General features: G+C 48.0%; 1 protein-coding gene and 1 long non-coding RNA gene across 4 annotated transcripts in view; one reads left to right on the top strand and one right to left on the bottom strand.

Moving 5' to 3' along the window:
- Positions 1-5320, top strand: part of ZNF341 (zinc finger protein 341) — an 83600-nt gene extending 78280 nt beyond the window's left edge. For all 3 annotated transcript variants that reach the window (XM_030826481.1, XM_030826480.1, XM_030826482.1), the window contains 3 exons: positions 1881-1992; positions 2572-2642; positions 4039-5320. In XM_030826481.1, the coding sequence (XP_030682341.1) occupies positions 1881-1992; positions 2572-2642; positions 4039-4568 (713 nt within the window). In that variant the 3' untranslated portion in view covers positions 4569-5320. The remainder of the gene's footprint in view (positions 1-1880; positions 1993-2571; positions 2643-4038) is intronic.
- On the bottom strand, positions 392-23111 carry LOC105740676. Its single transcript, XR_001116740.2, has 4 exons — positions 23052-23111; positions 10987-11064; positions 8541-8643; positions 392-796 (listed from the first exon to the last, which is right to left on the bottom strand). It is a non-coding gene; the product is annotated as an uncharacterized LOC105740676 (long non-coding RNA).
- Between the last annotated feature and the right edge of the window lie 165 nt (positions 23112-23276).

The raw sequence follows: 23276 nt of genomic DNA, 5'->3' as shown, positions 1-23276 counted from the left end.
AACAAAACAAAATACACACACACACACACACACACACACACAACTAATACATGGTTATTATAAAAATGGAAGCAATATAGGAGTACATAAAGTAAAATGTTAAATTTCCCCTTCAAGTTGTAGTTGCCACTGACACTTTGGTCTGTCCTCTCCCTACACCTCCCCATCTTTCTCCCTGCATCTTCAGTTTATTTACAGAGACACATGGCTAGGGCTTTTTTGGGGTGTGCAGGTTGTATTTTTTTTTCCTTTTTTTTTTTGTTGGAGCTTACATATCCAGTAGGGATTATATTTTTTTCTAAGAAAGATGAGATTGTGTTAAGCTGTTCTACTGCTTTCTTTCCCCACTAGCAATATGTCCAGGCGATCTTTCCAGATCAGGAAACACAGATTGACCTTTTTAATCTTTTTAATGACCACAGAGCATTCTATTGTAGGGACCAGCATTTCCGTATCAACTGGGTTGATGTTTTTTCAGAAGTACTTTATTCATTCCAAAGGGAGAACAGAGAGGAAATAATAACAGGAAGTCAGAGCAGCCCAGAAACAGCCCCTTCCAAAGGGCAAGCTGTGACCCCACAGCAACTTTGCAGGCACCTCCCTTGATTTCCAGTGGGTTCCTCAGGTAGCCCATCAGGCAAGAGCTGCCCCAGGACAGGTTTAACAGCGGGAAGATCTGGGTAGCTCAGATGGGCTCTGGATCATGCTGCTGGGCTGGAATCTTAGCTCCCCCAACCATAGGGGTAGCCCCTGAGCCAGTCCCTTCACCTCTCTGAACTTCAGTCTTCTTTCTCATCTGTGAAATGGGGATGATGGGAGTCGGTGCCTCCTGGTTTGTTGGAAGGATTCAGTTAGATAAGGTGTGATTCCTCGTCCCCCAGGGTGGACTGCATTGCCATAAGTGACATGAGGCCACCTTGCTACTCAGCCCACGCCTCATCCTTGACTCCCCTCCTCCTCTTACAGCCACAGCCAATCCAGTGGCAAGGGCTGCCGACTCTGTCCTCCCAACATGGCTGTCCTGGGCCACTTTCTGGTTATCCTCACCTCTACCCTCACTCGAGCTGGTTAAAAGCTTACATCAGAGCCCATCCCTCTGTTGCTCAGACCCTCTGGTGGCTTCTCTTCTGGCTCAGAGCAAAAGCCAAAGTCCTGGCCGGGCGCGGTGGCTCATGCCTATAATCCCAGCACTTTGGGAGGCCGAGGCGGGTGGGTCACTTGAGGTCAGGATATCGAGACCAGCCTGGCCAACATGGTGAAACTCCATCTCTACTAAAAATACAAAAGTTAGCTGGGCGTGGTGGCACACACCTGTAATCCCATCTACTCAGGAGGCTGAGGTGGGAGGATTGCTTGAACCCAGAAGGCAGAGGTTGCAGTGACTCACCTGAAATCTCGCCACTGCACTCCAGCCTGGGTGACAGAGCAAGCCTCTGTCTCAGAAGAAAAAAAAAAAAAAAAGCCAAGTCCTTAGCTCTGCCTCCCAGGTCCTCCCATGCAGGCCTGGCTGGCTCACTGCCCTCACCTTCTGCCTTGTTCTCTGGCCACACCAGCCTCCCTGTTGTTCAACAGCACTGCCAAATGTGCTCCTGCCTCAGGGCCTTTGTACCTGCTGTCTCTGCTGCCCAGACCATCTCCCTGATGACCTGAGGTCTCTCCTCATGCATGGCCTCATCAGAGAGGCCTCTCCTGACCATCCTATCAAAATAGCCCTGTCTTGTCTCTGGCAAAACAAAGCCACTGAAGAATGAGAGAGGCTATTTTCTCCCCTGGCCACCTCCCTAGAGGAGCTGCTCCCCTGAGGGGCCCAGCGGGGACCCTTGTGCCCCGGATTCCGACTCCTGGCGAGTGCTGGATCTCCCTGTCTGTGTCTGCTGCAGGCGAGAAGCCCTACAAATGCTCAGTGTGTGAGTCTGCGTTCAACCGCAAGGACAAACTGAAGAGACACATGTTGATCCACGAGCCCTTCAAGAAATACAAATGCCCTTTCTCGTGAGTAGAGACTGCCATGCAGGGGGGTGGGTAGCAGGACAGATTCTCCAGGGGTGCTGCTGGGGAGGGTGGGACAGATGTCAGGCCTGAGGGCAGGCCTCTCTTTTTTTTTTTTTTTTTTGGAGACAGGGTCTCACTCTGTCACCCAGGCTGGAGTGCAGTGGTAAGATCTTGGCTCACTGCAACCTCTGCCTTCTGGGTTCAAGCGATTCTCTTGCCTCAGCTTCCCAAGTAGCTGGGATTACAGGCGCCTGCCGCCACGCCCGGCTGATTTTTGTATTTTTAATAGAGATGGGGTTTGGCCATGTTGCCCAGGCTGGTCTCGAGCTCCTGACCGCAAGTAATCCATCTACCTCGGCCTCCCAAAGTGCTGGGATTGTAGGCGTGAGCCACCGTGCCCGGCCAGGTCTCTCTCCTTTTATCCTGTCCTGGGCCCTGCCTGCCTCACTTCCCACCCTACCTCCTTGCCCAGCCCTTAGGGTGGACAAGGCTGTCCCTTGTGCCCAGGACTAGTGGAGGGGCCAGCAAGAGGATCCTAAGCTTGGTGAACTCCCCCTGACCAGTGGCTTTGGGTTTTAGGACGCACACAGGCTGCAGTAAGGAGTTCAACCGGCCGGACAAGCTGAAGGCCCACATCCTCTCCCACTCTGGTAAGTGGCTCTTGGGCCTGCCAGGAGGGTCTGGTTCAGCTCTAGTTCACTGGGATAGACCCGCCAGGAGGAGAAAGAGCAGACATATCCCGTGAGGCTTGTTTTCCCTGCCTGGCACATTCCAGCCAGCACTTTCACTTATGTGGGCTATGAGCCAGGCCTGTGTTAGGGACTTTAGGGTGAACAGAGATGAATCAGACACAGTCCCCCAGTCCAAGGAGGAAGCTGACCTGAGCAGAGATGACTCAGTTGGAGCAGTGCCCAGTGTGATAGAGGTGTGGACGAGGTGTGGAGGGAATCAGATTCCAGCCAGGTCCAAGACATGGCCAGGAAGCTTCCTTGATAGGGCAGGGCAGGGGTCTCCAAGCCACTCCTCAGTTTCTCAGCAGCTCCTCAGAGCAGCCTGGCTGGCTTTCCACATGCCAGCCGAGGTCTAAAACAAGGTTCTTCAACCCTGGCACCATTAACATTTTGGGCCAGATAATTTTTTTTTTTTTTGAGATGGAGCCTCACTCTGTCACCCGGGTGGAGTGCAGTGGTATGATCTCGGCTCATTGCAACCTCTGCCTCCCAGGTTCAAGCACTTCTCTTGCCTCAGCTTCCCAAGTAGCTGGGATTACAGGTGCCTGCCACCATGTGCAGCTAATTTTTGTATTTTTAGTAGAGATGGGGTTTTCACCATGTTGGCCAGGCTGGTCTCGAACTCCTGACCTCAAGTGATCTGCCCACCTCGGCCTCCCAAAGTGTTGGGATTACAGGTGTGAGCCACTGGCGCCTGGCCTGTAATCCTGTAGATAATCTTGTCCTGGGGGCTGTCCTGTGCCCTGTGGGATGTTTAGCAGCATCCCTGGCCTCTATCTACTGGTGTCAGTGGCATCCCCCCACAGGTGTGACAACCAAAAATGTCTCTAGGCATTGCTGAGTCCCCTGGGGGGGTAAAGTCTCCCCTGTTTGAGAAGGTTTACAGAAAAGAGTCAGTCACTAAAGAAAGTGTGAAAACTGGGAGAGTAGGTCAATGACTTGGACACACAGGGCTGGGTTGGAGTCTTGGTGCTGCCACGTTCCTGTGGGTGGCCTCAGGCATCGCTGCCCCTCCCTGAGCCTGAGATGACCTGGCAAAGCGAGCCAAGGTGCAGGGAGTGAGCGGCTGTTCCAGGCAGAGGAGAATGGCAAGTACAAAGGCGCAGAGGGAGGAGCCAGCGTGGCATCTCTGAGGAGAGTGAGCGTGGCTGGCGCAGAGAGTGGCTGGAAGAAGGCAGACGACGAGGATGGAGAGAGCTGGGGCCAGATCACACAGATGCTGGTGGGGCAAGAGCCTGGATTTTATTCCCAGCGCAGGGCACCGTTGCGAGGTGAAGGTCTAGATGCTTCTCACTGACTTTCCCTTGCCCTCCAGGCATGAAGCTCCACAAATGCGCCCTGTGCAGCAAGTCCTTCAGCCGCCGCGCCCACCTCGCCGAGCATCAGCGCGCCCACACAGGCAACTACAAGTTCCGCTGTGCTGGCTGCGCCAAGGGCTTTTCCCGCCACAAATACCTCAAAGATCACCGCTGTCGTCTTGGCCCCCAAAAGGACAAGGACCTGCAAACCCGGCGCCCCCCCCAGAAGAGGGCAGCCCCCCGCAGTTGCGGCAGTGGTGGGCGCAAGGTGGTGACCCCCTTGCCTGACCCGCTGGGGCTGGAGGAGCTGAAGGACGCAGGGGCTGGGCTGGTGCCTGAGGCCGTCCCCGGCAAGCCGCCCTTCGCAGAGCCGGACGCGGTGCTGTCCATCGTTGTGGGTGGTGCGGTGGGCGCGGAACCTGAGCTGGTGGTACCTGGACACGCTGAGGGGCTGGGCTCCAACCTGGCTCTGGCGGAGCTGCAGGCCGGGGCCGAGGGCCCATGTGCCATGCTTGCTGTTCCTGTCTACATCCAGGCCTCCGAGTGACGGACCTGAGGTGTCTGTTTCCTGGGCAGGCCTGATACTCCTGTTTGGGTCCAGGGTCCCTGGGGGCAGACCGGTGATCCTTACCAGTGGAAGCGAGCCATCGAGCCATTGGCAGAAATCCTGCTGAATGTCATTCAGAAACCTCAGCCCATGGTCGCCCTCCTGTGCCCCTCTCCTGCTGGAAAGCCCTGCAACATTCTAGGGTTGGGGACAGGGCCACCCACAGTTTCTGGGCAGAGCCATGGTGGCAGGAGAGAGATGGCTGAAGCCTGAGCAGCCCAGAATCCCGCTGGTCTAGGCTGGTGGTTCGGGCCCTTGGGAGAGAAGACAGGGCGTTCCTCCCCACTCTGCCTCCAGGCTGCCTCTGGGTGGCCTCTAGTCCGCTGTTCTTCAGGAGGCCTGCCATAAACTCTTCAGAGTTTATGTGTTGGACCTTTTCACGGACGGTTCCCCACAGCGTCCTCAGACAGTTCTGTGATGTAGCTTTTAGGAGGCACTCAGGTGTCACAGCTAGACTGCAGCTATGAGACAGATCTGGCTTCAAATCCAAGAGTTGCCATGCACTTGCTGTGTGACCTTGGGCAAGTCACTTCACTTCTCTGAGCCCCGTGTTCCTCATCTGTACAATGGGGCTTACGATACTACTACCTCATAGGGTTGTCCTGGGGATCCAGTATGATGAAGTGCGCCAGGGGCTCGGCATGGTGCCCGGCACGCAGAAAGTGCTCAATAAATGTTTTTGTCCTAATGTGTCCGGGTGGCCTGGGCCAAGCTGTGGCAGTTTCCTTCTTTGCCTCTAGGTGGCAGCACTCCCCGCTGAAGCTTGTGGTGGCTGAGGGGTCCTGGGCCCCTCACACAGGGAGCCCTGGAGAGATGATAAGGGAAGCAAGGCTAGGCACGGCAGCTCATGCCTGTAATCCCAGCACTTTGGGAGGCCAAGGTGGGCGGATCACCTGAGGTCCAGAGTTTGAGACCAGCTTGGCCAACATGACAAAACTTCGTCTCTAGTAAAAATGCAAAAATTAGCGGGGTGTGGTGGTGCACACCTGTATTCCCAGCTACTTGGGAGGCTGAGGCAGGAGAATCACTTGTACCCAGGAGACAGAGGTTGCAGCGAGCTGAGATCGTGCCACTGCACTCCAGCCTGGGAGACAGAGTGAGACCCTGTCTCAAAAAAAAAAAAAAAAATTAACTGGGCGTGGCGGCGGGTGCCTGCAGTCCCAGATATGCTGGAGGCTGATGTGGGAGGATCACTTGAGCTCAGGAGGTCGAGGCTGCAGTGAGCTGAGATTGTGCCACTGCATTCATTCCAGCCTGGGCAACTGAGTAAGACCCTGTCTCAAAGATTAAAAAAAATAATAATAATAAAATAAAAGGAAATTGGGAACACTCATCCACAGAAAACAGTCCAGGACAACACCCCTTGGGGGTCAGGGTTTGTACGCACTTGTGGGAATTCAGGATTGTTAGCCACCTCCAAATCCGTTGTAATCAAGATCAGAAATCCCTCTCTGGAGGGCCGTGGGCATCTGGAGGCCGTCAATGTCCTCACGTCCAGTGCTTCCTCCTACCTCTCAGCTGGTCCCGGTGGGAGGTGGACCGGGCTCATGAGGAGGTGGGAAGGAGAAAAGGGCCTTGACTAGTGTTTTCCCGTTTATCTTCACAGCCACCCTTCTGGGCTGTTGGACTCCATTTGATGACTGAATTGTTTTGAAGGCTGGCAGGTCCCTCAGACATCTGTGTTGGGACTCAGGGCTGGAACTCAGAGCCAGGCCCAGCTTCCCACGTCCTCAGGAAGGGTGTGACGTGGCAGGAGGGACAGAGTTGATGGGGGTGAGGTGTGTAAGTGTACCGGCCTGCACAAAGGCCCAAGGGGGACTGGTGGGGACAGGAAGTCAGAGGGGATGCCCCTGGAGCTGGGCCGTGGCCAGGGTGCTTTGATGGGTGGATGGATAGGGGAAGTTGTGCCAAGTGAGAGCAGGGCGCACGCAAACACCTTGGGGTGGGACAGTGCCAGGCCTGCTATGTTCTGGGGCCAGCGGATGTTCCAGGATGACCAGAGGTCTCAGAGGAGTAGGTGGATAATGATCATGGCTGTTGCTTCAGCTTCTCCACATGAGGGACACTGTGCCAGGCTATTTACAGTCACATCGCCTCAGCCTGTCATGTGAGTGCTGTTACTTTCTGTATTTTACAGCTGAGAAAACCCAGGCCCAGAGGGGTAAACTTCCTTACCCAAGCTCACACAGCCAGGAAAGCTGCAGAGCTGGGACTCAAGCCAGGGCAGCCTGCCTCCGTGGTTCTTAGCCACTTTCCACGACTGAAGTGTGGGTTGATGAATCAGAGAGGGCCTTAGATGTGGGTTAAGGAATCTGGACTTTATTCTCCACATAATGAAGGAGTCATGGGAGACATTGAACATTTAAAAAAGTTGTAACAATGGCATGGAAAGAAATGTGAAGAATGACATCTTTAGCCGGGTGTGGTGGCTCACGCCTATAATCCCAGCACTTTGGGAGGCCGAGGCGGGTGGATCACCTGAGGTCAGGAGTTCGAGACTATCCTGGCCAACATGGTGAAACCCCATCTCTACTAATAATACAAAAAATTAGCTGGGAGTGGTGGCACATGCCTGTAATCTCAGCTACTTGGGAGGCTGAGGCAGGAGAATCGCTTGAACCCGGGAGGCAGAGTTTGCAGTGAGCTGAGATCCCGTGCCATTGCACTCCAATCTGGGTGACAAGAGTGAAACTCCGTCTCAAAAAAAAAAAAAAAAAAAGAGTGACATCTTCTTCCTAATATAACTATTTAAGTGGTTTTTCTATAGCTTCTTCCTGTCAGTGTACGCAGGCATACACGTCTACTGGTAATCACGAGAACTAACATTTATTAGTTATCGAATGCCTGACACCATCCCCAGCACCTCAGTGTAGGCGCTACTTTTAAGCCCATTTTGCAGTTGAGATGAGGCAACAGGCACATTAAGGTTAAGCAGCCCAAAGTCACAGGAGGGAAGTAGCAGAGCCAGGCCACACGTAAGGACATACCAAGATCAGCTATAATGTTTTAACAGAAAGTTGGTGACAAATCCCAGCACTTTGAGAGGCCGAGGCGGGCAGATCACGAGGACAGGAGATCGAGACCATCCTGGCTAACATGGTGAAACCCTGTCTCTACTAAAAATACAAAAAATTAGCCAGATGTGGTGGCCCTGGAGCTGGTCCCAGCTACTCGGGAGGCTGAGGCAGGAGAATCGCTTGAACCCGGGAGGCGGAGGTTGCAGTGAGCCGAGATCACGCCACCACACTCCAGCTTGGGGGACAGAGCAAGACTCTGTCTCAATAAATAAATAAATAAATAAATAATAAAAAAGAAAGTTGATGTTGGTGATAGCTGCTCCAGGACCCCAGGGTCTGCCACCGAACTCCAAGATGCTGGACAGAGTGGGGCATAAAAAGGGGCTGGCCTAGGCATCCAGGGTCTCACTCCACCCCCAGAAAGATCACAGTCTTCGACCAGGCGCGGTGGCTCACTCCTGTAATCCCAGCACTTTGGGAGGCCAAGATGGGCAGACCTGAGGTCAGGAGTTCGAGACCAGCCTGGCCAACATGGTGAAACCCCATCTCCACTACAAAAAATTAGCCATTTGTGGTTGCACGTGCCTGTGATCCCAGCTACTTGGGAAGCCAAGGCAGGAGAATCTCCAGAACCTGGGAGACAGAGGTTGCAGTGAGCCAAGATCTCACCATTGCACTCCAGCCAGGGTGACAGAGTAAACTCATGGACAGACTCTTACTCTGTAAGAGTAAACTCTGTCTCAAAAAAAAAGAGAAAGATTACAGTCTTTGGTATCAAGCAGAGCTGGGTTTGAATTCTGGCTCTGCCACCTCCCAGCTGCGTGACTATGGCAAGTCACTTCACCTCTCTGAACCTCAGTTTCCTCGTGTCAGTGTGAAGAATAATAGCACCTACCTGGCGAGGTTGATGTCACAATTCACGGGAATAATTCAGGTAAAGCAGAGGTCACAAATTGGCCGCTCATGGCAGCCTCCAGACAGTTTGGCATTCACAGTGTCTGAAAAAGTGAGCCAACATTTAAAAACAAATTTAAAATATACTACAGTGGTGAAATGTGAGATGCTACGTGTCAGGAATGACACAAGGATGCTTGCTGTTATGACTCCAATATTACATTAGCGGCCTGGCCAGAATAATAGAGCAAGAAAAATAAATAAATAGTATCAGGATTGGAAAGGGTGAGATAATAGCAAGGGTGCTGAAATAATAGCAAGATCAATATATACAAATCTACTATGCTCCTATACTGCAGAAGCAATTAGAAAATGTAAAAAATTGGGACATTTGGGCCAGGCGTGGTGGCTCACACCTCTAATCCCAGAACTTTGGGAGGCTGAGGTGGGTGGATCACGAGGTCAGGAGATTGAGACCAACCTGGCGAACGTGGCAAAACCCTGTCTCTACTAAAAAATACAAAAAATTAGCTGGGCACGGTGGTGTGTGCCTGTAATCCCAGCTACTCAGGAGGCTGAGGCTGGAGAATCACTTGAACCGGGGAGGTGAATGTTGCAGTGAGCTGAGATCATGCCACTGCACTCCAGCCTGGGCAACGGAGTGAGATTCCATCTCTAAATAAATAAATAAACAAAAAAACTCATTTCCTCTGATAAGTTTTCCTTGGCCAATCTGTCTAACATAGCCCCACCTCCATCATTCTCGAATTCCTTACCCTATTTTATTTTTATACGTCACCCTTGACATTATATTAGACATTTGTTTATTGTCTGTTGTCCTCATTAGAAACAAAAGGTCCACAAAGGCATCGACTTTTGTCTGTTTTGTTCCTGAAGTATCTACAGTGCTTAGACCTTCCCAGGAATTGTTCAATCAATATTTGTTGAATGAATAAACAACAGCACTTTGAGAGAAGAAGGCCCACTTTACCCACCCGCTCCTCTCACCCCAGGGAGGCCAAGGGAGAATCTGTCATGTAGACTGAGATATGACTGACCCAGAGTCCTGGGAAGTAATGTCTGATATAAAAGGATATCTTCCTTTGTTCAAAGAGGGAGCGGAGACTATCTGGGCCAAATGACTAAGGCAGGTGGCTTGGAAGTCTCGGTCGACAGAGCAGGTGTCCCTGTGGCCCAGGAGAACTGGTTGGACTAGTTTTGTCTCCTTTGGGGAGGAAGGAGTGGAGGTGGCAGCTACTGGTGCTCCCAACCCCCAAGGCTGCCAGCAAGTGACCCCCCACACACAAGGCTTTCAGGTCCTGAAGGGTGGTGATGAGGGAGGTGAGCAGGCTCCACCTAAGGATTGGCAGTGACCTCTTACTAGCTGAGGGTGCCTCAGGTAGGCTTAGGCACATGACCCAGAGGCAGGAGGCCAAGGCCCAACTTTAGGGCCTTGGGTGCTTTGAAGAATCACAGAGAATAAACAGGCCCAGGGAGGGAAAAGGTCTTGTCCAAAGTCTCATCAAGGCAAGGCTGCTACCCAGGCCACTGCTACCTCAGTCCACTTATTTATTCATCGATCAAGTATTTCTTGAGTACCTACTACGTGCCAGGCATAGTTCTTTGATGATACATCATGAGCAAAACAATCATTTGTGGAGATCCTTTGTGGAGGAAGCAGAAGATAAACAACAAAGTAAATAAGTAAGTTATAGATGTTAGGAGGTGACGAGTACTATAGAGAAGGAAAAAAAGTAGAGGTGAGTAGAGGTTTTGAGAGTTTGGGGGGTGCTGGTGTGTTTGAGGAAGAGTAGAGAGGCCAGTGTGATGGGAGTGAGGCATTGGAAAGGAGGAGGGCAAGGAAGTGACAGGAAAATCGTGACATCATGTAGGGACTTGAGGGACATTGAAAGGACTTTGGGTTTTACTTGAGGGATGTGGAGAGCCATCTGAGGATTGTGAGCATTCAGTGACTACATCCGACATATATATATATGTCCAATGTCAAAATATATATATATGTGTGTGTGTGTGTGTGTGTATATATATATATATATATATGTGTGTGTATATATATATATATGTGTGTATATATATATGTCAGATGTCAAAAAATATATATATATATATATTTTTTTTCCTGAGACAGAGCCTCTCTCTGTCACCCAGGCTGGAGTGCAGTGGCGTGATCTCGGCTGACTGCAACCTCCAACTCCCAGGTTCAAGCAATTCTCGTGCCCCTGCCTCCTGAGACTACAGGTGTGTACCACCATGTCCGGCTAATTTTTGTATTTTTAGTAAAGATGGGGTTTCACCATGTTACCCAGGCTGGTCTTGAACTCCTGGCCTCAAGTGATCCGGCCTCGGCCTCCCAAAATGCTGGGATTATAGGGATGAGCCACTGTGCCCAGCCAAACACATATTTTTTAAAGGATACCTCTGTTTACCATGTAGAGAATGAGCTGGAAGGAATAAAGATGGAGACAGGAAGGCCAATGAGGAAGAGTATTAGGTTCCTCTTGCTTCTGTAATAAAGAATCAGAAACTTAGTGGCTTAAACCAAGACAGATCTTATCACTCCGGAGGTCAGAAGTCTGATATGGTTCCCACTGGACTAAAATCAAGTGTTGGCAGGGCTGTGTCCTTCCGGAGGCTCTGGGGAGAATCTATTCCATTGTCTTTTCCGGTTTCTAGAAGCCACCTGCATTCCTTGGCTTGTGGCCCCTTTCTCCATTCAAACGCAGAAGGGCAGCATCCTGCCAGTCTCTGACTCTGAAACCTCTTGCTTCTGTTTTGTGATTACATTGAGGCCAGCTGGATAATCCACAATAATCTCATCATTTCAAGCTCCTTAACACTTCTACAAAGTCCATTTAAGGTGAGATTCTGGGGATGAGGACATGAACGTCTTTGAAGGACCATTATCCTGCCCACCAGGAGGCTACTGCAATAGTGCAGGCAAGAGATGATGGTGACTTTGACCAGAGTGACAGCAATTAAGATGGTAAGAAATGATAGGGTTCTGGATATATTTTGAGGATAGAGCCAACAGGATATTCTAAGGGATTGGATGTAGACTTTTCCTTCCTCGTGCAGGGAGGCTTCTAGTCTACTTGTGTCTTGGGCTGGGCCTGGGCGAGGATGAGGGTTTCCCTGGGGTAAAGTCCAGGGAGTCACAGTCATTGACTGGAGCCTGTGTGGCCATCTAGGGCCTGCTGCACGGCCTGCATGTGGTCAGACAGATGGGTATGGAGTAGGCCCTGTAACCCACCATTAGCACAAGTGTAGGGTCCTTTCTGGTCAACAATCTCACCCGCCTCCCCCTCACTCCTCACTTAACCCCTCAAGTTCTGCTGGGCTGGGCCTTTCCTGCCCCCATCGCTTACTTTGCCCCACTCCCCTGGGAGGTCAGACCTGCTCCCAGGCCCGCCACACTTTATTTATTTACCTGTTTGTATGTGCGAATGTCTCTCTGTTCATTCATTATTTGCATGTAGGCAGAATAGCACAGTGGCTAAACTGGTTGCCTTTACAGTAAGAATCCCAGCCCTGCCTCCTACAAGTGTGTGATCTTAGGCAAGCTGTCCAACCTCTGTTAATGTATAAAATGGGAACAATAAAGCCTACCTCATATAGTTGTTGTGTGGGCTAAATGAGGTAATGCATGTAAAATCCTCGGCTCAGTGTCTGGCTTAGCATAAAGTGCTGAATGAAGATTCTCTGTTATTTTCTCACGGTTCAAGTGCCAACCAGACCACTCAATAATGGTGTGACCTTCGGCAAGTTATTCAACCTCTCCAAGCTTCTGTTTCCTCAGCTGTAATCTGTAACTGCCTCATAGAACTATAGTTGGACGATTAAATGAGATAATCTGGCTAGGTGTGATGGCTCACACCTGTAATCCCAGTGCTTTGAGAGGCCAAGGGGGGAGAATCACTTGAGTCCACGGGTTTGGGACCAGCTTGGGCAACATAGGGAGACCCTGTCTCTACAAAAGATACAAAAATTAGCTGGGTGTGGTGGCACACACCTGTGGTCACAGCTACTCGGGAGGCTGAGGTGGGAGGATCGCTTGAGCCTGGGAGGCAGAGGTTGCAGTGAGCCATGATCATGCCACTGCACTCCAGCCTGGGTGACGGAGTAAGACCCTGTCTCAAAAAATAAAATAAAATAAAATAAAAATAAATAAATAAAATGAGCTATTCCATGTAAGCTGTCTGTCAGAGTGAGGGCTCCATGGATGTTTATAATTATTATTCCTGTTGTTATTAGTTCAAAAATATCTGTTGAATACATATTCTGTGCTAAGGTCTTTGTCTGTGTTGTCACTGAATCATCAGAATGGCCTGGTGAGGAATATAGTGTTATTTCTGTTTCACAGATAGGAAAACCAAGGCAGGTAAAGCACATGGCTGAATGGCAGAGCCCCAGTTCTGATCTAGGTCTGTGTGGTAGGCACCAAAACATGTTCCCTCTTCATTACTTCAACGCACTTTAAAAAATTGAGATAAGGGGCCAGGCGCGGTGGCTCATGCCTGTAATCCCAGCACTTTGGGAGGCTGAGGCGGGCAGATCACAAGGTCAGGAGTTTGAGACCAGCCTGGCCAACATGGTGAAACCCTGTCTCTACTAAAAATACAAAAATTAGCTGGGCGTGGTGGCGCATGCCTGTAATCCCAGCTACTCAGGAGGCTGAGGCAGGAGAACTGCTTGAACTGGGACCCCGGAGGCGAAGGCTGCAGTGAGCCGAGATCGTGCCATTGCATTCCAGCCTGGGCAACAAGAGTGATACTCTGTCTCAAAAAAAAAAAAAAAAAAATTGAGATAAGGGCGGGTGTGGTGGTTGTAGCCTGTAATCCAAAACTTTGGGAGGCAAAGGTAGGCGGATCTCCTGAGGTCAGGAGTTCAAGACCAGCCTGGCCAAAATGGGGAAACCCTGTCTCCACTGAAAATACAAAAATTAGCCGGGTGTAGTGGTGGGCACTTGAAATCGGGTGGTGGAGGTTGCAGTGAGCCGAGATTGTGTCACTGCACTCCAGCCTGGGCGACAAAGCGAGACTCCGTCTCAAACAATAAAAATAAAATCTAACAATGAAGATAAAATTCACATGAAAAAAAAAAAAAAAAAAAAAAAAAAAAAAAAAAATTCACATGACATAAAATTCACCATTTTGGCCGGGTGCAGTGGCTGATGCCTGTAATCCCAGCACTTTGGGATGCTGAGGTGGGCGGATCACCTGAGGTTAGGAGTTCGAGACCACCCTGGCCAACATAGTGAAACCCCATCTCTAATAAAAATGCAAAAAATTAGCCAGGTGTGGTGGCAATACCTGTAATCTTAGCTACTCAGGGGGCTGAGGCAGGATAATTGATTGAACCTGGGAGGCAGAGGTTGCAGTGAGCCATGATTGTACCACTCCACTCCAGCCTGGGCAACAGAGTGAGACTCCATCTACAAAAAAAAAAAAAAAAAAAAATTCACCATTTTAAACATTGCTAAATGTTTTATTATTTTTGATGCTATTGTAAATGGAAATGATTCTTAATATCATTTTCATATTGCTCATTGCTAATGTACAGAAATACAACTGATTTTTGTGTGTCGATATTGTTGAACTTTGCTGAACTCATTTTAGTTCTAATAGCTTTCTGTGTATTCTTTAGGTTTTTCTCTATATGAGATCATGTCATCTGCAAATAGCAATAGTTTTACCTCTGCTTTTCCAATCTGGATGCCTTTTACTTATTTTTCTTGCTTAACTGCCCTGGCAAGAACTTTCAGTACAATGTTGATTGGAAGTGATGAGAGTAGGCATCCTTATCTTATTCCTGATCTTAGGGGGAAAGCTTTTGGCCTTTGTCTTCACCATTAAGTGTGATGTTAGCTATGGGTTTTGCACAAATGCCTTTTACCAGTTGAGAAGTTCTCTCCTCTTCCTAGTTGGCTGAGTGTTTCAGGTTTTGTTTTTTTGTTTGTTTGTTTTGTGTTTAATCAGGAGAGGATTTGGATGAACTCTTTTTTACAACTAAAAATCAGCAAAGTCCTCTGTATTTAATTTGGTATAATTATGTGAGACCAAGTTTCATAATTAAGGTTTTATTTCATAATTTTTTTTTTTTTTGGGACGGAGTTTCACTCTTGTTGCACAGACTGGAGTGTGATGGCGTGATCTCGGCTCACGGCAACCTCCGCCTCCCAGGTTCAAGCAATTCTCCTGCCTCAGCCTCCCGAGTAGCTGGGATTACAGGCATGCACCACCATGTCCGGCTAATTTTGTATTTTTAGTAGAGATGGGGTTTCTCCATATTGAGGCTGGTCTTGAACTCCTGTCCTCAGGTGATCCGCCCATCTCGGCCTCCCAAAGTGCTGGGATTACAGGCGTGAGCCACCGTGCCCGGCCTCATTTCATAATTAATGTTTTCAAAGAAGATTACAAATATATGGCTGGGTATCTTTAACCATGTGACTTTAGTCAATTCCTACTTCTTTGGGCCTCAGTTTCCTCAACTGTAAAATGGAGGTGGATAGTAATGCTTATTTCATGGGGCTTAGAGAGATGATGGAGATAAGATGGGATTTTTGTGTGCAAAGGCACTTTGCAAATAAAAACTATTCTTCTGTTGCTGCTCTTTTAGAGATATTTTGTGTGTTTATGTTTTTGTTGTTGTTGTTTGTTTTTTGGGGGGCCGGGGTCTCCCTCTGTTGCCCAGGCTGGAGTGCATTGGCGTCATCATAGCCACTGTAGCTTTGAACTCCTGGGCCCAAGCAATTTTTCCACCTCAGCTTCACAAGTAGCCCAGACTACAGGCTTGTGCCACCATGCCTGGCTAATTTTTAAATTTTTTTCTAGAGAAGAGATCTCACTATGTTGCCCAGGATGGTGTTGAACTGTGGCCTCAAGCAATCCTCCCACCTTGGTTTCACAAAGTGCTGAGATTACAGCCATGAGCCGCCATGCCCAGCTAGAGATGTTATTTATTTATTTATTTATTTACTTATTTACTTATTTTTGAGATGGAGTCTTGCTATGTCACCCCAGCTGGAGTGCAGTGGCATGATCTCGGCTCACTACAACCTCCACTTCCTGGGTTCAAGTGATTCTCCTGCCTCAGCCTCCTGAGTGGCTGGAATTACAGGTGTGCACCACCATGCTTGGCTCATTTTTGCGTTTTTTTAGTAGACTTGGGGTTTCACCATGTTGGCCAGGCTGGTCTGGAACTCCTGAGCTCAAGTAATCCACCCACCTCGGCCTCTCAAAGTGCTAGGATTACAGGCATGAGCCACCATGCCCAGCCTAGAGATGTTTTTTTAAATTGTAATATAACATGTTTAATAAAGTACCTAAGATATGTAAAGGGCACTCATCTTAAGTATAAAAACTGATTAATTTGTATACAGCCATGTGAACACCTCTGGATCCTGCTATTGAGCATGTTAGCACCTCGTAAGGGTCCTCTTCCTGGTCTGTACCTCCCTGGAGGTAACCATTATTCTGATTCCTAACACCATAGATTAGTTTTGCCTGTTTTTGAGCTTCGTATATGTGGAGTCATACAGGCTTTTGTATCTGGTTTCTTTCACTCAGCATAATATCTGTGAGTCATCCAAATTCTTGCATGTACCAGTGGCTCATTCTTTTTCACACAGTTTTGAATAAGTTAATACGAGTTGGTCAAAGTTTGAAAAGGCTGTGCATTTGTCTGAGAGACCAGAAAAATACAGACCAGCAAAGCCCAGGGCTCTCCAGTATCGAGCCAGTCCACTCTGTGAATCTCTATTTGTGGCAGCTGAATTCTCAGCCAGGATGGCAGCTACTTTGCCCATGTGTCGCCACTCCCCATCCCATACCCTGGGTAGACATCACAAATCCATCTTGAGCACTTTTTTTCTTTTTTTGAGACAGTGTCTCACTCTGTCACCCAGGCTGGAGTGCAGTTGCATGTTCACAGCTCACTGCAGCCTCAACCTCCTGGGCTCAAGTGATCCTTCTGCCTCAGCCTCTCGAATAACTGGGACCATAGGTGTGTGCCACCATGCCCAGGTAATTTTTAATTATTTCTTGAGACTGAGTCTCCTTATGTTGCCCAGGCTGGTCTCAAACTCCTGGGTTCAAGCAATCTTCCCATCTTGGCCTCCCAAAGTGCTGAGATTATAGGTGTGAGCCACCATGCCAGGCCAATCTTGGCACTTTTTTTTACAAGAACTTCTGATGCAGCCTCAAAATTCTTTTCAACCCAGCGGTCCAGGTGGCCAACACTAATTGCTTATAGTTGGTACTTGATATAGTTTGGCTGTGTCCCCACTCAAATCTCATCTTGAATTATATCTCCCATAATTCCCATTGTTGTGGGAGGGACCTGGTAGGAGATAATTAAATCATGGCAGCAGTTTCTCCCATACTGTTCTTGTGGTAGTAAGTCTCATGAGATCTGATGGTTTTATAAAGAGACACCCCTTTCGCTTGGCTCTCATTCTCTCTTTGCCTGCTGCCATCCATGTAAGACGGGACTTGCTCCTCCTTGCCTTCTGCCATGATTGTGAGGCTTCCCCTGCCATATGGAACTGCAAGTCCAATTAAACCTCTTTCTTTTGTAGATTGCCCAGTCTTGGGTATGCCTTTATCAGCAGCATGAAAACAGACTAATGCAGTACTCAAGATTAAATCTGAGGTTTCTGCTGTCATATCCCCAAGATATTTTTCTGGGCTCCCAGAGTTAGAACATGAGGGGCTCTTTATCACCCTTAGTTTACCCCACAGCTGTATGAAACTAATGGTGGTGAGGTCCACAGCATCTTCCTGTTCATATATCCTTTGGGTAATGGCTCCAACTCAGCAAGCGTTTAGCTACCTATGTGCCCGGGAGCAACTTGACTTACATAAGAGGTGACGAGGCCGACTGCTTAGATGTGGAGGGGCTGCTGCACCCATGAGGTGGCTTGACTGAAGCCTCTTTGTTTTTCTCTTTTACTTTGCTAAAACATTGCAATGTCTCAATTACAGAACAAACACAAATGTGACTTAATGTTTAACAATTCATACTCCTGTGAATTCTTGACAGTTCTAGCATGTCTCTCACATTTGAAAAACTTATTCCAACCACGAAATTGGGTGAAATGAACTCTACCATCCTCTGGGAATGGCTGCCTGTATGTGCAGGGTTGGAGGTTGTGGCTGATTAAAACAACAACAACATCCAACTCATGGCTTTTGTCCAAATGTAAATCATAGTCTGAGGGAGGAGATAAGACTCACACATAAACTAATAGAGGAAAAGTCCAGCTAAGCTCTCATTTATTTGAAACTCTGATCCTGAGCAACTTCACATATTTGAATAGTACAGGAAGGAATAAAAAATACCTTTGAGAAGCCGTATTTTTCTTCATGGGAGAGCATTTCAGCTCCTCATTTAGAATTTTAGAATTGGTTTATTCTTGTTTTTTTTTTTTTTTTTTTTTTTTTTTTTTTTTTTTTTTCTGAGACGGAGTCTCGCTTTGTCGCCCAGGCTGGAGTGCAGTGGCACGATCTCAGCTCACTGCAAGCTCTGCCTCCTGGGTTCAGGCCATTCTCCTGCCTCAGCCTCCAGAGTAGCTGGGACTACAGGTGCCTGCAACCACGCCTGGCTAATTTTTTTGTATTTTTAGTAAAGATGGGGTTTCACCCTGTTAGCCAGGATGGTCTCCATCTCCTGACCTCATGATCCGCCCATCTCGGCTTCCCAAAGTGCTGGGATTACAGGCGTGAGCCACCCCGCCCGGCTATTCTTTGTTTTCATGCAAGGTTAACACATGCAAAAGATTGGAAGCCGCAAATTAGAATGGTAGGCTTGGGGCAACTACTGGCTACTAACAGCAGCCTCACTGCTAATGGACGAAGAGATTTTTTCCCCCTTTTTATCCACCACTAAGAGTCCAGAGAAGTGATGCTTGACACCAAAGACAAGGGAAAAACAATGAAATGTGGTACCACAATTAGCTGGGTCTATTTATTGCAGGGGCAAAAAAGTCCTCAATGCTTCTGCTACTTTTGAAAGTTCTGAGTCTCTCCCTGGTTCAATTCTTATTGCCCATAAAGATGACAGAATACCTAAGAATAAAATATACATTTTTGAGCATCTGCTAGGTGCCAAGTCTATGCTAAGTAAGTACTTTACATTCTATATCTCATATAAGCTTGAGGTGGTCCTGTTATGATGATCTCCAGTTTACACTTGCAGGAAGGGAGGCACAGAGAGTAAGGGAAATAACTTGCCCAAGTAAGTAGTCAAGGCTGGGTTTTGAACTTTTGCTGTCAAAGTTCAGTGCCAAGGCTGTTAGGTTCTGCTAGGTTTCAAAGGATCTGTTAGGTGAATGAAGAGTAGAAAGGCATTCCAGGTAGAGGGAAGAACATTTGCAAAGACAGGGCTAGTCAGTCAGTCACTTGATTTCTCTGAATCTTGGTTTACTCCCCTATAAAATAGGAACAGTATTATCTGTCATAGACTGCTTATGATAATTAAATGTAATTTTTTTTTCTTTTTTTTTGGAGACGGAGTCTTGCTCTGTCACCCAGGTTGGAGTGCAGTGGTGCAATCTCGGCTCACTGCAAACTGCACCTCTGGGGTTCAAGCGATTCTCCTGCCTCAGCCTCCCAAGTCACTGGGATTAGAGGCACGTACCACCATGCCTGGCTAATTTTTGTATTTTTAGAGAGACGGGGTTTCACCATGTTGGCCAGGCTGGTCTCGAACTCCTGACCGCAAGTGATCCATCTGCCTTGGCCTCCCAAAGTGCTGAGATTACAAGCGTGAGCCACTGTGCCCGGCCAAATGTGATATTATATGTACAGCACTTTGCACAATGCCAGAATGTGCATTGATGGTGCAATCATAGAATGTGCATCAATGTTAATTATTGTTGTTTTTCAAATACAATAGTTCTCCTTTATCCTCAGGTGTACTTGCAAGTGGATGCCTGAGAACATAAATAGTACTGAACTTTATATATACTATGTTTTTTCTATATATATACATCTATGATAAAGTTTAATTTATAAATTAGGCATAGTAAGAGATTAATAACTACTAATAAAATGGGACAATTATAACAGTATACTGTATTCAGTTTTGTGAATGTTGTCTCACTCTCTCTCAAAATGTCTTACTGTACTGTATTCACCCTTCTTGAGATTATGTGCGATGACAAAATGCCTATGTGATGAGATGAAGTGAATGACACAGGCATTATGAGGTAGTGTTAGGCTACTACTGACCGTCTGAGATGTCAGGAGGACCATCTGCTTTGGGTGATCCTGGATCATTGAGCTATGACGATGTCAATGGTTGGATATCAGGATCAGACGATGTCAACCGATGATCGGGGATCCTTGGATAATTGCGTTTTTGCCAAAAACTTTTGGAAGAACATTATTACTGGAAGTTGTCTCTTTCTTTCTTTTTCTGAGATAGCATCTTGCACTGTTGCCCAGGTTTCAGTGCAGTGGTGTGATCATGGCTCACTGCAGCCTCAACCTCCTGGGCTCAGGTGATCCTCCCACCTCAGCCTCCTGAGTAGCTGGGACTGCAGGTGTGCACCACCACACCCAGCTAGTTTTTTGCATTTTTGTAGAGATGAGGTTTCACCATGTTGCCCAGGCTGGTCTCAAACTTGTGAGCTCAAGTGACCCACCTACGTCAGCATCCCAAAGTGCTGAGATTACAAGCGTGAGCTACTGCACCTGGCCATCTCTTTCTATTTAATTCTTTTTTTTTTTTTGAGACAGAGTCTCTGTCGCCCAGGCTGGAGTGCAGTGGCGCAATCTCGGCTCACTGCAACCTCTGCCTCTTGGGTTCAAGCAATTCTCCTGCCTTAGCCTCCCAAGTAGCTAGGATTACAGGTGCACGCCACCATGCCTGGCAAATTTTTGTATTTTTAGTAGAGGATTTCACCATGATGGCCAGGCTGGTCTCAAACTCCGGGCCTCAAGTGATCTGCCCACCTCGGCCTCCCAAAGTGCTAGGATTACAGGTGTTAGCCACCATGCCTGGCCTCTTTCTTTTTAATTCATAGAAGTATGGCTGCAGAAGTTGTAATTCTTTGGTGACCACACGAGTGATTTTAATGCTGTGTTCTATCTGAGGATTGTATTCCATAATTTTGTCCTTTAACGTCTGTGCAATTTGAAACACTCGGCAAATTTTGATAACGCCCATATTTCTGGTTCTGCTTCCGTTTCTCCTTCATTTTCCTCTTTCTCTATAGATGACTTGACAAGTTCTTCCAATTCCACATTTGTTAACACTTCCCAGTGGCCTTCAATATGATCTTCCACTTCTTCATCAAGTATGTCCCCAAATCCTTCTCCACCAACTTGTCTTGCTGTAGCCTCTCCAGTAATATTTATTTATTTATTTGAGACAGGGTCTCAGTCTGTCACCCAGACTGGAGCGCAGTGGTGCGATCACAGCTCACTGCAGTTTCAAACTCCCAGGCTCAGATGATCTTCACAGCTCAGTCTCCTGAGTAGCTGGGACTATAGGCCTGTGCCATCATGCCCAGCTAAATTTTGTATTTTTTGTAGGGACGGGGTTTTGCCATGTTGCCCAGGCTGGCCTCAACTCCTGGGCTCAAGCGATCCACCTGCCTTGGTCTCCCAAAATGCTGGAATTACAGGCGTGAGTCACTGCACCCAATCTCCAGTAACTTTTATTTATTTATTTATTTTTCAGACGGAGTCTCTCTCTGTCGCCCAGGCTGGAGTTCAGTGGCGCGATCTCAGCTGACTGTAAGCTCTGCCTCCTGGGTTCACGCCATTCTCCTGCCTCAGCCTCCCGAGTAGCTGGGACTACAGGCGCCCGCCGCCACCATGCCAGGCTAATTTTTTGTATTTTTAGTAGAGACAGGGTTTCACCGTGTTAGCCAGGATGCTCTGGATCTCCTGACCTTGTGATCTGCCCGCCTCGGCCTCCCAAAGTGCTGGGATTACAGGCGTGAGCCACCGTGCCCGGCTCCAGTAATTTTTTATTTTCTTTTTGAGACAGAATTTTGCTCTTGTCGCCCAAGCTGGAGTACAATAGCGCGATTTCAGTTCACTGCAACGTCTGCCTCTCAGGTTCAAGCGATTCTCCTGCCTCAGCCTCCCAAGTAGCTGGGATTACAGGTGTGTGCCACCACGCCCAGCTAATTTTTTTTTTTTTGTATTTTTAGTAGAGATGGGGTTTCACCACATTGGCCAGGCTGGTCTCAAACTCCTGACCTCAGGTGATCCACCCGCCTAGGCCTGCCAGAGTGCTGGGATTACAGGTGTGAGCCACTGTGCCCAGCCTATCCAGTAATTTTTACATTTTGCAGTCTAAACCTATTCCTAAGTCAGTGCATATCCATTTTTTTTTTTTTTTTTTTTTTTTTTTTTGAGACGAGTCTCACTCTTCCCAGTAGTCAGTGCACATTGGCTACTGCAGCTGCCTCAGTTCAGGCATTCTCCTGCTCAGCCTCCGTCTGGACTACAGGCCCCCACCACGCCCTTTTTTTTTTTTGTAGACTTCCCTCCCCCCCCCCCCCCCCCCCCCCCCCCCCCCCCCCCTCTTCAGTAAGTGGCTTTGGTGCCACTCGTTTTAGGAGATTCCTTGCTGAAGCCTTTATACAGGCTCAATGCTTTCTGGTGTAACAGGTTGCTGTCAGTTGGAACACATTTTTTGTTCGTGTCTTCCACCTATAAGCTTAATGCTTTTTCTTTTCTTTTTTAAAAAAATTTATTTTCTTTTTTTCCCCTGTAAGTAAGGATACAACTTAATGCCTTTTCTATCTTAACTAAGCACTTATCACACTGTGGCTGTAACTTTTGCAGTTTGAGGTACGACAGCAAAACCAGCATGAATTTCTTTTTCCTCTTTCACAATTCTAGGGCTAGAAGATTCATTCTTACTGTAGATCTCAGTAAGCTCAGCATACGATTTTTTTTCTTAAGCTCAGAACTTCCACCTTTACATTTAAAGGAAGCACTTCGCAGCTTCAGTTTGGCATATCCAAACTGCCAGCATTACTACTCTTGCACTTTGGGGCCATTATATAGTAAAATGAGGGTTACTCGAACCAAAGCACTGCAACACCGTGACAGTCCATCTGATAACTCCTAAGCTGGTAAGTAACTAACAGATGGTAGAGGTATATTGGACAAAGGGATGATTCACATCGCAGGTGGGATGGAACAGGATAGCACGAGATTTCATTAGGCCAGTGGAAATCAAAAACTTATGAACTGTTTCTTTCTGGAATTTTCTATTTAATACTGTCAGACCTTAGCTGGCCAAGTGAAACGGCTCAAAGTAAAATCGCAGATAAGGGGGAGACTACTGACTGTACTTAACTGGGGAAGATACTGCTTTGCTTCTGTTACCACAGAATTGACAGGTTGAAATTGGAAACAACTGTTGCCTTCACGCTTTTAAGACAACTTCACATGAATATACATGTGAAGTTCAAGCATGGCGGTATCCCATACTAGCAATAAATTTTTGAGCAGTGTTGCACACTTACTGTCATTTCTCTTACTGTTCTACCACTCCTACAGAGCGCAGGCCAAGGAGACTATATTTCCCAGCATGCCACACGCCCTTTGACCCCAGCTACACCAAAAAGACGCGCCGAGGAGCGGCTGGAGCCGGAAGACTATAGCTTCCCGGCATGCAGCGCGCTTCCCTCCATTAGATTTGAGGCGCGCCCGGCGCATTGCCCACCGGGAGTTGTAGTCAGTGGCGCGTT

Source organism: Nomascus leucogenys, chromosome 13, assembly GCF_006542625.1.
Source record: "Nomascus leucogenys isolate Asia chromosome 13, Asia_NLE_v1, whole genome shotgun sequence".
Classification (NCBI taxonomy): Eukaryota; Metazoa; Chordata; class Mammalia; order Primates; family Hylobatidae; genus Nomascus; species Nomascus leucogenys.
Note: the sequence above shows the minus strand (reverse complement) of the source record. Positions and strands in the feature narration are given on the sequence as shown.